The sequence below is a fragment of the Rhipicephalus sanguineus genome, chromosome 4 (genome assembly GCF_013339695.2).
Source record: "Rhipicephalus sanguineus isolate Rsan-2018 chromosome 4, BIME_Rsan_1.4, whole genome shotgun sequence".
In the NCBI taxonomy this organism is placed as follows: Eukaryota; Metazoa; Arthropoda; class Arachnida; order Ixodida; family Ixodidae; genus Rhipicephalus; species Rhipicephalus sanguineus.
The window spans coordinates 56765075-56779805 of record NC_051179.1 but is presented as its reverse complement, the minus strand read 5'-3'; the positions used below and the strand labels follow the sequence as shown (position 1 = coordinate 56779805).

General features: G+C 46.3%; 2 protein-coding genes across 2 annotated transcripts; one reads left to right on the top strand and one right to left on the bottom strand.

Annotated features, from left to right (window-relative positions):
- Positions 1-1670: 1670 nt before the first annotated feature.
- Positions 1671-4334, top strand: LOC119391218 (uncharacterized). Its single transcript, XM_037658892.2, has one exon. It carries the CDS (start codon positions 1671-1673, stop codon positions 4167-4169), a length of 2499 nt encoding a protein of 832 aa, XP_037514820.1. The 3' UTR covers positions 4170-4334.
- A 3703-nt stretch (positions 4335-8037) lies between these two features.
- LOC125758041 (probable chitinase 10) lies at positions 8038-14463 on the bottom strand. The gene is made up of 6 exons (XM_049414623.1): positions 14254-14463; positions 13027-13121; positions 11652-11763; positions 9997-10164; positions 9297-9416; positions 8038-8366 (listed from the first exon to the last, which is right to left on the bottom strand). Exons 1-6 carry the CDS (start codon positions 14443-14445, stop codon positions 8232-8234), a joined length of 822 nt encoding a protein of 273 aa, XP_049270580.1. The 5' UTR covers positions 14446-14463; the 3' UTR covers positions 8038-8231.
- Between the last annotated feature and the right edge of the window lie 268 nt (positions 14464-14731).

Sequence of the window (14731 nt, the reverse complement as noted above, 5' to 3'; positions counted from 1 at the left end):
ACGTGTTATCCCACATACATCGACAGCCTCGGGTGGATTCGCGTTCGGACCAGAGGTCGGGGACACAAGCTGGGAGCATGCGGGGAGCGACGCTGAAGGTTGTCGCTGCTCTTACGACAACACTCCTGGGTTTGTTTTATGTTTCGATCGCACGCCCAGATTTTCCGTTCCCGCTCCGCTGCCGCATGACAATAAAATGCCCCGTGTGATGGGGTCTCGTGTTTACGGAGCGGCCTTGTTTTCATTTGGGAAAAAAAAATTGTAGAGAAGCAGTGCCGGGGCACTTCCAGGAAACTGCTGCGCGAAACTGGCTTTCTTGTAGATTTTTTTTGCCAGTGGCGCGTTAGGCAATCGGAGTCTTACTGACTCTTGCGAGAGTTTATTTTTTTTTATTTTCGTTCATTTTTGGGAGGTGCTCATTTCGCTTTCCTCGCCTGGTTTTCTCCCTCACGGGTAGACTGGCGTCAAAGCAGTCTTGTAGACTGCCGTCAAGCAGCCTTGTAGACTGGGTAGACTGCTGTCAAAGCAGTCAGAGTAGACTGCCGTCAAAGCACTTGTAATCGAGTGTTCACATCGTAAGTTCAATTACCACAGATTTCAACAATTTTTTAATGTGAAATTAAGCTTGGTACCCTATAGGAAGTGCTGTTAAGTTCGCATTTTCTTATATTATCTATAGTATTTTCCCTGTTTTCTTTCCATATTAGTTCACTTCTGGTGAAGAGAGCTGCCAATTCAGTTCCTTTTTTCCCAAAACTGAATTTCTCATTGCATGAGCAGCATAAACTGACAATTATAAATTCTCCGGCATGAAATAGTAAATATTTTTATTAAAGTGGCAATGATCTTGTATGACATTTCCACCCAAACGCTGCTATCGTACTGGAAAATCGAACCCACAACCTCTTCCTCTGAAAAAGCCGTTGCCACAGTGCCACCGAAAGTGTTCAAAACAGCAGCGCAGTCGTTAGGGCGTGTGGAACAACAATATCTAAGTCTTAAATTATTAAATCGTGCATGCCAGCAATATTGGTTCTTTATTTTATGAAGGAACACAAGAAACTATGAAGCGAATGAATTAGGGTAACTTGCCAATTTCATTCAGAAAAAGAAAGAGCCGGGTTTACATGCTCATATTTGTCTTTAGATTTCCTAAAATCCATTGAGGTGACAATTCAAACTTCAAGTTGCAATGTGTGGTCGCTGAATGGCATGTTGTTGTAGGAAAGCACTCAAAGGAATTTTGCCACGATCTTGGGGAGCGCTACGTGTGTCGAGAAAGTGATGCATGAAAGAGTTTATATAAATACAGGCCATAAGTCCAAACTTGTATTATGAACTGTTGTATCAGAAATTGTCATTATTGTCAAAATGTCATTATTGTGTTTGGATTTGAACGAGCATTGCGACTTCATATACAAAAATATTTAAATTGTAAAAATTGTGAAAGCACATCTTGGGGTTTACTGTTCATAAACTATTCGCTTGGTTAGTTACGCGCGTACAGCACGGGAGATATTTGAGCAAGTGTAATCGATGCTCACACCATCATGGTATTTTACCTGGACTTTTCATTTTGTTGCATATTCGCAGGTTTTCCTGGAGGTAAGATGATACTACCAATGGCATATTCCTGCATTGATTCCTCGTAATCCCGGTGGCTACAAGATATGGAACTGCACGTTCCTCAAGAACGCTTTCCTCTGCACGGTGCTGTAATCAACGCCAATCTCACTGCCCGAAGCCACACACCAGCCTTCCCTAATTCCGTTGCCTTGGACGACTCGCCGTCGGTAGTCTTGCCCTTCGTGCCATCCGGTGAAGCCAGTGCGATTGCTTCCGCCCCTGCGGTCGAAGCAGAAGACGACCAATCGTCGCTTTCGTTGGGATACATCAGTCTAGAAGTCCACTTCACACTGCTGCTGCTCATCATGGTTTCTAGCGTCGCTGTCAACGGACTCGTGTTTGTTCTCTTCTACCAGCGGCCTTCCGTGCGCATGACTTCCAACAAGTTCGTCTTGAATATGGCCATAGTGTACCTCCTCCAGACATTCATCCTTTTGCCGTTCGTTTTCGTGTCTATCGTGTTACGAGAGTGGATATTCGGAGACGTGTGGTGCAAGATGCACGGCACCCTCTCTCTGTGCTTCACCCTAGCCAACGTTTTCTCCATTCTACTGATAGCCGTGGACAGAAACTGCGCAGTCAACAGCCCGCTGCACTACTCCATGACCATCACGAAAAAGCGAACGAGCGGACTCATCGTATCCACTTGGCTCTTCGCCATCGTCATCGCGTTACCGCCGCTCTTCGGCGTCTCGGACATAAAGTACCAGGAGAGCTGGGCGATGTGCACCGTAACCTGGCACGACGCCGGCTTTCTCACCATTGCCTACTCATGCGTTCTCTGCGTGGTGGGCTTCCTGCTTCCGTTTGTTCGGATCACGTGGATATATGCTTCCATGTTCAAAGCTGCTCGCCGTAACAGCGCCTGTACTCGCCTCAACTTCACCGCCGTTGGCAACGAGGTGAGCCAGCCTTCGACGGTGGGACCGGAAGTCGGAAGCCACCCGTCTCCTTACCTGCAGAAGAAGTTGGCTTGGTCTAAACGAACGTCTTCGCTTAGTCAAGCGTCTTCGATATTCGGCGACAAGTGGAAAGCCGTACGGACTGGAGTCCTCGTGGTGGTGTCCTTTACGGCGTGCTTCCTTCCTTTCTTTTCCATGACTCTGGTGGAACCACACGCCCGCACGCGCAAGACAGCGCTCCATAACCTGCCGGCCATTGCCATGTTGCTTCTTTTCTGCTCGTCGCTCATAAACCCGTACCTGTACGTCATAAGAAACAAGGCAATGCGCAAACACGTGCATAAGATGTTCACCCGGCTGACGCGCAAGCCCAGTTTCTTCTCTCCGCGGGGCTACCATTTCAGTCACCAAAGCCCGCCACAAGAGAGGAAGTTCTCGGAGGACTTCAAGGTACCTAGTAGCGCCGCTTCTATGCGCCCCGAAGAAAGCGTCGACTACCAGACGCCCTTCGTAACGCATTCCCTGTGTCAAAGTGAGTCGGGCGACTGGAAGATTGTCACCGTCGCCACCGACGTGAGGCGGTCGTCTTTCCGCAGGTCATTCGTTACCGTGCAACACCCGCTCTTTTTAGACAACGCAACAGAAGAGCCTCAACTACGGCAGCAGGAGCAGATGCGCTACAAGTGTAAACCCGCACGCAGCCTGCGTGTAGCCGCCATTAGGAGTGACTTCAACAGACGAGCATCCTTCGACGGCTCCAAGTTTGCGTCTGCAAGGTTTCCCAAGGTGCTCGATCGAAACTCAGAAGTTGCAGCTGCGAAGTCAACCGCTCATTCCGGAGGCGACCGCAGCATGTCCTTCCGTATGCGCGGTCGCTTCGCAAACCGTGACGAGTCGATTGAAACGTACGACCCGTCGTGCAACAGCAGTTTCTGCCAAGAAGTCTGGAGCCGCCAGGTTACCGACTCTTCCCTGCACCGCCGACCGAGCAACGCCATTCGACAGCCGCAGAGCAGCGTGTTATCTGTTGTCCGTGGTGGTGAAGTGTACGACAGATGCTCCGCAGTAGACAGCGTCGTGCAGGTTCACAGTTACGGAAACCTGACATCGTCAGCTGACGCCTCTTCTTCAGCGGCTTCGTACAATCGCCGACCAGTGCTGAAACGAGGCCGGTCATTCGCCTTCGACGAGCACGAAATGAGCGCGACTTTTTCACCACAAAGGATTTCCTACTCGGGAGGACTCCGGAAGTCTCACTTTGCTTTGGCGAGAAACTCTACGAGACACAGCTCTACCGACACCACGACGACAACGCTAGAGTCGCTAACCTCCACGGAGTCACAAGACGGTACCGTCAACCAACCGGCCACGCAGTATGCGCCGTACTACGATTCACCCTTGCACTTGGTGCAACACTACTGCCAGCACGAGCCCATGACACGGAACAGCGACGCTACCGTTTCTTTTCTTCGTTCCTCGATGGCTCACAAACGAAACCAACACAGTCACTTTTCGTGCCAGAGCCAGGAGAGGAGGGACTCTGGCTTCGAGGACGCCATGATGGGGAAGTGTGATCTGTGCGACACAGTTGTGAATGAGAGTGGTTCTATCAAGGCAGTGAAATTTCTAGACCGAGTGTAGCTACCGAACAGTGACATTGTACAGTGTATATTCATGTGGTTGCGCGTTTTTCGCTCAAAAAGCTCCAAGTGTTGAACTCGATCACTTACCAGAAAGCCACGAGTATCACCAGTTTGCATGGAACACGTTACATGAGCCCCGTCAAAACCTGTCTCGCACTATGAACCAAGAGAATCTTAGTGCATGTGATGTCCCTCGACAATACGGTGTCTTTTTTTTTCTTTTCGGAACAGCACTTTGGTCTGATTACAAGAGGCATTCCAATGGCAATGTTTGCAGTGTACAGCCGCAATTGGGCTTGTGGAATTCCTGACTTCGGCGTAGTGTTCTATGAGGCGAAGATTGAGACATTTGCCTTTCAGGCCATAGCATATTCTGCCGAATTACAAGAGCAACGCGTATAGCAACCACGCGGAAGATGATAAAAACTGCCGCGTGTGCTTTATGCGGCGCTCTGTTCAGGATGTCGGCTTTTCCTTGTTGAAAATGGCAGTTCACAATGCCGGCGTTTCAGAAATCGCATGTGTGGAGCGTAGAGTGAGACAGCGATTGCCGTTATAGCCCGATTGTAGATAGCCTGAAAGGTTATTGATGTTACATGAAGGACGTAATATAGCATGTTATTTGTTGCAATTGACCGCCTTAATTCTGTGAACACGTGACACTAAATGCGAACGCTTAACTTCCATGGCCGACTATTCATAGACAGGAACTTCAGGGTAATAATTTATTATAGGCGCTTACCCTAACAAACAACACCTTAACTGTCACGGAACACTACATCGCTTGCTGTACATCATTCTTAGTTGTCATTCGAATTCTCTAAACGGCTTAGTTAAGGATGCGCAGCCTAACTTTTATTCCGTAGCCCGAATTTCACTGCCTCATGTGAAACGCACAATTTTTATTGAAGGGTGCTTTTATTTGGCACATGCACGCACTCAAGTTAACCAACCGTATTGTTTCTGAGCGCAACCATAATTTGCATCAAAATTACATTCGTACGGAGGGCTTAATAATAATTGTTGGTTTTTAACGGCCCAAAACCAGGATATGATTGAGAGGGACGCCGTAGTAGAGGACTCCGGAGGATTCTATCACCTGGGGTTTTTTAATGTGCACCTAAGTGCACCAGCATCAAGCATTTTCGCCTCCATCGAAAATGCGGCCGCCGCGGCGTACGGAGGGCTTAAAGGAGAAACATTTGTGAAGTGGCTACTTTCCTATGACACATTGTGATTTATTATTTTTTTTGTAACCTAAAATACAGACGGAACAGCGTACCTGACAGTAAGAAAGTTTAAAGCCGTGTAAAAGTAGGAAGCATTAAGGAAACACTGCCCCTGCTAACAGTATAAAATGCAGGTGCGCAAGTTGCAGAATTTTCAGCGTAACTTCAACTAAAAGGTTAGAAACTGCAATGTAGACACATCAATTACAATTGTGCTGTGAACAACGCTCAACCATGCGCGTTGTTTGCGTGTTCCGTTGCACTTCTACCAATTCTGCACGTCTACGGAATATTAATAATGTACAAAAGCTGTCCGGAGCGATGATATTCTTTTTTGGTTATCCTGCAGTTGCACGGAACTTATTCGCCTTCTTAAGTTTATACCTTCAAGTGCACTAAGATATTCAATCCTGATAAACGACAGAACACGTGGACTCCCTTTTCACCTTTTTAGATATAGTTAGAATATTCTGAGCCAAATCATTTCCAGCACCTGCGAGTGTACAGAAAGTTGTATAGACATTGTGCTCTGGTGTGATTTATTATTTCATTGTGTGTTACTATTGCACCTCCTTTCCTTTATCATGTTTGTCATCTTTGAGCCTTGCACTTACGTTGTGTTGATAAAGACTCAATGTTTACAATTCTACGTTTTGATCTGCCTCCTGCAACACGACACGTACAAGCCTTTCTTTTTCATATATATATATATATAGGCCAATAACATTTTATCTCAGAGTGAAAGATCAATGCTTGGAAACCTTTAAACGTCAATATTGTACACAGAAGCGCTTTAGTAATCGAGGAAATCTTGGAGGACGCTTGAGCTTCGCCTTCAAGAGCAGAACGCGATAGCGTAATCGGGTCCCGTGCGCATTGCCTTCTCACTTGCTAGACTGTTTCGGTTCTATGTGCATTCCTCAGCCGTGCCGTAGGGAAACGAAAGTCTGTGCGCGTATTACCTACTGGCCGTTTCAAACCATCCTGGAAAGCCTACTGCAAGTACAGTTGCGCACTGCCCACTACGCCATAATTCCTATTTTTTGCGAATCAATGAAGGGCCCATTACACGTTCGTAAGGCTACGCGCGAACCTACGCAGCTGCTTACTTAGTTGATGCTTTTGCTGATGACGACGAATACGTCTGAGTGCTTTGTAATGGGTGGGCTTTTAAAACACCCACTCGATGCGCAATTCATGCTATGACGCCTGGCGCGAATCTACACTTCTGCCACGCAATATTATATGCGTTAAGGAAACTCCTTCCACTACAAGACGTTCATAGAGCGTTTCTTTCCGAAGCAGTTTCAAGTAACAGCGTAGCTCTGTAGTAGAACAGCTGCTTGCCACGCAGACGCCTTGGGTTGGATTCTCGCTGAAACCTAGGATTTTTATTATTATATTTGTATCTTTCCATTTATCGGTCACGGACAAGATTTTTCACTCGCAACCAACGACCCCGACATCGACGCCAACGCCGACACCGGAATTTCTGCGAAACGAGCTCTTTAACGCTATCGCGTTAAGAAAGGTAAGTGTATGGGCACGATATGCGCCTGCTGTGCGACATTCTGGAACAAGAGCTCGATGACGTAGTAGGGCTTCAGTACAACTAATCAAAAGTACTCAAACTACTCACGAGAGAGAACAACACTGCAGTGCATTAGAAGACGGAATAAAATGCAACTTGTGCGCTTCAGTTTGATTCATAAAAACCTCTTTGAAGGTAGCCTTAAAAAACGACGCAAGTTCAGTTTTCGCAGGGCTATGCTCCACTGCGTGGCAGCGCTGGCTGCCTGGCAGTGAAGGGCGAACGCTCCGTCACAAGGCTGTTCTTGGAGGCTGGCAGTTGGAAATGCGCTAACGATGTGCGGACCGCTCGAACGTGATTTTCTTTCAAACAAAGCGTTTCATTGGCACGAAACAAACACTACGAGATTTCTGGAACGCTATTTCTACAATCCACGTCGACTGAATATTTGCCCCTACACTCTAAAAAACAAAAAAAAAGATTATGTGTGACTCCTTTCGGCGAGTGCCGACTAGCCACCCATAAGATTCTCTTTAGAGAGACACGTGAACTTTCTTAGGAGATCACTATACTTTCGTCGGAGATTCGTGGGACCCAGAAGAGCTGGCGTGTCTCTCAGTCATATGCGTTGCAAGCCAGAACTCCCCAAAAAGAGTCAAATGGTTTTTTTTTTCTTAGAGTGTAGAGTCCCCTAAAGCAGAATTTACACATACCTATTCCGTACCTGAAAATTGTCACCATTATGTCAGCATTATTTATGAACAATCCTGTTTTTATTCGGCGCTTTCAAAAATTCACATGGTCCTTTACGCATTCACCTAAGACGACTCGATGGCGAAAGCCATTTTCTTTTTCTTCTCCGCCGACTCTATTGATCCCCAGGCACCCTAAGGCTTTCTGCAACTTACCTCCAACTTACTGCCTCCAGGATCGTAGTGCGTCCGGTATCGGCCGATCTTTGACCAAACGATGATATCATGTGATGACATCAACATGTGATGTCATCACAAGGTGATTTGTTTTGCATCATTCGTGTTGAAGCCGACGCTTCCGATGGCCAATTAGCGCGTTTGATGAGACATCCAGGGCTTTCACCTTAAGAATCTTATTTTATGTGCGGACGTGTGAGTACACATGTCATTTCGTCCCTTGGTAACAACTCGTAAATAGTATCGTGAATAACGACAGAAACTTGCGTTTAGCGAAAACACGCCACGAATGAGAAAATACAACCTGCTGCTATTCAAAAGTTTCTTATCGTTATATGCACGTGGGAGTCGGCCATCGTTATTTTACTCCCTTAATGCACATGGAGCCCGCGGTGCACAGCACTCAGCAAGTACGGCTTCTTGTCATTGGAGCAGGCTTCGAGGTCGTCCTGTTCTATGTGGACAACGGCGATGCCCAGTAGACGCTTCTTTTTCACCAGCTCAGTCTGCGGGAAAGATAATTTCATCACTGCGGGAGCGCAGAGCATCGGCCGTGTTGGTACCAACATGGTGGTCGCGTACCAATATGGCCTCGGCCATGTTCGTACACGACAAGTATGCAGCGTTCAGCATAGAATGTTGAGAAGCAAACGAAGGCACACGGGAGGTGTGTGTCTTGTCGTCCGTGCATATGTTTCCAAAGATCGAATACCGCATGAACAAACGAGACCCGTTCTATCACGCAGGTTATATGTTTACAGCATACCTTATTGGCATTCGCTGACTGCAACTGCAGCACCAGACAACAGTGGCTAGAGCACAAGGGACCAGGAAATACAGAACAGAGTTGCGCTCACTACATTGCACCAGACAACTGATGTCCCAGTTTGTATAAAGCCGGCCCATATACAAGTAGAACTTGTCTATGTCCTAGTGTGTTAGACGCACTTCAAAACTATAAATAGGCGGATAATCCGACTGATTCGCAGAAAGTTCTACGGACCCCCCTTGCGAATATGTCGAATTATTTGCGCTAGCTATAGTTCCAAGCAGGCTGCCATACTTTGTATGGCGGCCTGCGCCAGCGTTTCTTGTTTCTTTTTTATAAGTGTCTCCACAAATGACGTTTCCATCGAATTTACCGTGGACGAACCTGCCAAATAATGTCTGCGGATGTATTATATTAAAATAAGCTTCATGCGAATATATGGGTCTCGCAAAATTTGAGGAGGCTTAATTGAGCCAGCCAATTGCAAGAAGGGTTCTGTCGCTTCGATTTATTCAAATCTCAGCACGCAGTGACGCCGCACTGTGTAAACTTTTGCCACGGGTAATTCTCGGTTACCGTCTCAACTGGCTGTTCTAATGCGCTGAGTGCGTAGACAAAGATGTTTAAGAGGGATGAAACATGAGTCAGTGTCTAGAAGAACACGTACCTTGAAGGCGACGGACGTGGGACTCTCGAAACCAATCCATTCCTTATTGGCGTTGAAGGCTATCTCGCATTTTGTATTGCTCTCCAGCTGCATGGTCCATGAATTCTTCTCTTGACAAAGCTAAATAAAAGAGGGGACCGAAAAATGGACGACAAATGGGCACACTTTTAAGAACTATTTATATCTTATTTATGAACGCCAAGCGGGCTGCGCTTAATATAGTAGTGGAAGTGATAACAGCTGGTCCACTGTCCTTAAGAACAAACTAAAAGAAGATTTTGAGGGATTATTTCGGAGCTGGCGTCTGCAGAAATAGCATTCCTACGAAAAGTTTTCGAATCAAGCCGATATCCAATTATCCGCTCAGCCAATTGTACTCCACTGCACATTCGACTTTCGTAGTTCTAATTGAGTTGCGCTGAACAAAAGACACGAAGGACTTACAAATAGAAAATGACAAGTATTGAGCACACACATGTCCCGGTCTCTTTGTTAGTCTTTCGTGCCTTTTGCTTTTTGTCAAGCGTGTCAAATTCGTGCAGCAGTCTTTGGTAAGCTTATCTTTCTTTGGGTACTGCAATGTAACATCGAATCTCTAAAAAATGCTGAGACAACTGGCATACTCACAAACGCGATGTCCACGCTGACAGCATACCGTAAACGTTTAGAACAAACAATTTTCATATCTAAATCTGCGTACTTTGAAGAGCGGAAAGTCCTCCACTGGCTTCGTCAGGTCGACACGGTCACCGACGCTCGTTTTCGTCGCGTCTTCGAAGACGTACTTCTTGCCGACAGTCGACACGGACGGCACAAGCCTGGTGCTCAGGAATGGAGCCGCCATTAGAATGCGGTGCAGGACATCCAGCTATACCGGACGAAACAGAGCGTAAGCACAGCCATGTCGACATTGGACCGCAGCAATTACGAACACCTTAGTTTCACAGGACACATATACGAATCCGTATTTTAATTGTCATCCCACTATCTCTCTAGTACGCGTTCGGTCTACTGTAACGCATGTGCTATGGCGACTGCTGATCCCCCGTCCACTCACTTGAATATGTACCTTATATGTAACACCTAGCAGTGTTAGCCACCGCCAATTGTTGTCATTGAAGCGAATGGGGAACATTCATTCTTGATCTAAGACGTCACGCCGTGCAAGATCTCAACGAGTCCCGCACGTATATCCCTGCAGTCATATGGCCGCAGGAATATGCGTACTCCAGATCCTGGACATTATGATTTCACGGTACTGTTACCTCTGCTGCAAACCTTGGTCGCAGCGGTGATACATATAGAAGTGTTAAGCATCCGGCTCGTTTGCGGGACATGCGCCGGTGTAATACTGGTGCCGCCAGAATCCCATAGGGTTTTTATTGTAATGGGTCGAGATGTCTTCAGGCCTGATGTTGTATGTCAACCGCAGGCTTTTTATAAGCTTTCACGGAATACAACGTGTGTTCATGACACCCACGCAATATCTGCGCGTTATTCGACAAGATATTTGACAAAACCTCGATTCTACCAATATTTACTATTTAACACAAGAAACGCACACGCATATACAGGGGAGTTAATGCAAGTAATCATATGCAAATCCAAGATGTCTTATCCTGCATAGCAGCTGGAAGCACAATTTGTGTCGCCTGCACATTAAAAACAAAGGGAAAGCAAATCGTTTACATGTGGAAATAAAAGCCCAACACTATAGAATGCATGGGACTTCGTTACATTACATAACACGAAGAGATCAGTTTTTTTTGGGCTGGGTAAGACGCTGTGGCCTCTTCCACTTACACTCTTTCAGCGATCATGTAATGGCGTGGGGGAACGAGATTCTGCAGACGCGCGATGAACCAACGCGTTTTATCCTAGTCAGAACCCGCTGGCACGCGCTAGCGCGTTCGGGCCTATGTAAGGGGCTGGGTAAGACGCTGTGGCCTCTCCCCCTTACAATATCTCAGCAATCACGTGATGGCGTCGGGGAACGAGATTATGCAGACGCGCGATGAACCCGCGTGGCGTGCTACAACAAGAGTTCGGGTCGGGTAACAGCAACAGCAACTACAGTGAATTCGTGGTGTGCTCCTCTTGCAAAGACGCGTTAAGATCGGGCAAGGTTCCCGTGATGAACGGAACTTTATGTCGACCCATGCGCTGCTTCGCATCCTCACATGGTTGCCTTTAGTGGGAGATGGTGTAATATTTTTCACGAATAAGACAGCATTTATGCACGGACATGAAAACATCTTCTAACATAGAATGTAGCCGACCTCACTCAAGTTGCGTGCAGACGAGCACAATTGAAAGAGAAGCACGGAAAGACTTTCCAGCCAGCTCTTCACGCACCAAGTTTTTGTCGACAACGTCCATGATGCCACCGTGTTCGTACATGCAGGGTGGAAAAGCTCGCCCAGTTACGGCAAAGTCGTGCGTATTAACCACGATAGTGTCCACGTATCTGAAAGAAAGAAAAATGAATGAAGAAGCATAAGTCTTACAAATAGACCCTGCGTCCTGCTTACTGCAACCGAAAATGTTGTCGTGCGCGATATTCCGCCTGGCTATAAATCTATAGAAATCCATAGATTCCGCACAATAATGCCACCATTGTTTCCCGAGTGTGTCACTCCAATATATGTAAACAATTGATGGGGTGTTCCGGTGTATGACACGTTGCGAAGCTACTTTTCTATACACTCTTATTCAGGTCCCGCTTAAAGTGCCAGATATAGCCGGGAAACCGGACATTTCTCGTCTAGTTTCCTGGATATAACCCGCATTTAGCCAGGACCGGATTAAGAGTGTACTGATTCACAAAGTTTAAACAAGTCTGGCAACATCTCCCGATCACAGCAAGAACTTGTTTCTTCAAGTAGCCTGCCATATTCGTTATGTGTGTTTATAACTTCCCGCGATGACATTTCCTGACTATGTAGCAACTGCATGCGACAGAAGGAAGGGCGCATGAAATCTCCTTGATGTCTATAAACCCTGCGAATTGTTTTACATGGCAGAGATTACCAATCACCAGTACTATGAGCTCTAAGATCGGGAGGTGGCGAAGGGTAGCGCCACTGTATTTCTGAGTGACATTGTGGATAGAAACACGTCAGATAAAGGTAGCATCCATCTTCACGTCACGGCGCGAAGTCTTTATGCGTGTATCACTGCAAGGACGCGAACCAGCATGCTTTGGGTTCTTGAAAGTGCCGAGGATTAAAGAGTTCGAATGAAAAAAAAAATATGCTTCTGTATTCGCCTAATACGACTCGAAGGCGCAAGTAGTGACCCTGACATATCGGTTTGGCTAAATACTTATCTATAGCGTGGGCAGACAGATGAGCATATTCGTAAATAGTGCTTGCAGAAGAAAACTGAGCGTTATTTGCACTCCTCGGGCCAAATTGAAGAAGCTTTTGGTTGGTAAGTGCTATAACCAATTGGTCAGACGGCACCACTGCTGATACGTACGATATTACGATTAGCAGAATACTCCTTCTACGAACAATCATAGCGTGAGATGTTTTTCTGAACACGGACCCAAGTAAGCAATATCTACAGCATCTCACCGTATGCGTAGTGAGTAAGGTGCTATCTTCATTTGATTGTCCGTTAATGTCCATACCACAGGTAGCATTTTTTTAAGGGGATGGCGCATTCCAGTCCTCTCCGAATTAGCACACACGTTTGCCGAAAATTTCAATTATTGTTGTGGACTCACTTGTTCATATTAGCGAAATCGTAGGTGTCGAGGTATGCTGGTAAAATGTGGGCGATAATCTTGTAGTTAGCGCCAGCGAGGTCGGTGCGCAGTTTCTGGAAAATATTTGGAAGGATGAATGCGCGATATGCTTCTGCTAAACAAAAATTTAGGCAGTGCTGTAAGAAATACATTCAGATAGTGCGGTGATGGTATTTGAATAAGCTCATCGATAATTCGATTGCAGCATGGAATAAAAAAAATCCATTCTTTCACTGTATGCTAATAATAAATACCGCAACAGATAATTTTATCAAAGTTCTGTAGGGAGTGCAGGCGTAATTAGAGTGTCGCGTGTAACATCTGCCGTTGATCCTATAGGAACAAACGCTTCAGCAGTTTCGCGTAGAATGAAGCCAAGACAAACAGTTGCACTCGGGTATATTATATGCGAAAGTATACCATACGTAATTCTAGAATTCAAACACACTCAAAATTTTTACGGGCGCCAAACTGTGTTTGCCAAAGCGCACAAACTATGTGTGCAGGGATATGTGCGGCACTAGCACAGACATTCAAATAAAAATTGAGTTTTCGACACTGAGGATTCTGTTTATTAAACTTCCGTCGGAAACTTTCTCAACGCTTGAATGTTACTTTGCATTAGTGGTAAAATTATGTATACATATATAAATGTCCACATGAGATACACGTAGCCGTCATGGGTATCTGAAATGGCCAGCTCTGTATAGACAGGTGCCCACCAATTAACAATAACACTATGTGACGTTTTACATGTCGAAACCACGATATGCTTACGAGGCACGCCGCAGAAGAGGGCTGCGTAAATTTAGACCATCTGGTGTTCTATAATTCACGTGCACCAACATCAAACAGCGCACGGGTCTCCAGCATTTCGCCCCCATCGAAATTCTACCCCCGCAGCCGGGATCAAACCCCCGACCTTCGGGTCGGTATCCGAGCACTGTTACCACCGTAGCGGCAGAGAAGGAAACATCTCGGCGCATGAATGTTGCTTTGTAACGGTGGTACAAACGGCCTTACGCGTATGTAGCCTTCATGCGTATTCGAAATGACTGATGCTCCCAAAGCAGAGAGGTTCAATTTATATGTTGCCTAGTATTAATTTTTCAGTGGTTATCATCACTGCGATCTCGCAGGATACTATTATCACGCGGGGATAATACGTTCCTGCACTGGTGCTTGTATGGCGATTTCGTCGCTTACCTCGTAAAGCATTATCTCTTGCTTCGTGTCGGGGGAGTTCCACATGAAGGCGGCGCCGTCAAACGTGGCATACGTTGAGCTCAGGGACTGCACTATTTGCTTGATGCGCGGGTCTGTCGAGTCCGTGAATCCGGGTGCCGGTACGAAACGCAGACCGCAGAGCACCTTCATTTTCGTCACCTCCTTGATCATCAGCCAGTCGTTAATTCCCTCCGCTGTTTGTGCGGTGGCCATCATGAAAAAAAAATGTTGTGAAGCCACCGTTACCAAGTCGGTCAAATAAGGAAGCAAGTCTGTGAGAGACGGGCTAGACTTTCATGAGGTATAAAGCATAGAAGGTAAAAAATTCGTTGCGCCACGGGTTCAGTAACGGCGTACTGAATAATAAACAAGTATACGTGCACCGGCTGCATGGTGGTATACAACATATATGACCCTATGGTGAGAATATCTATAAAACATTTCTTTAGCCATCGCC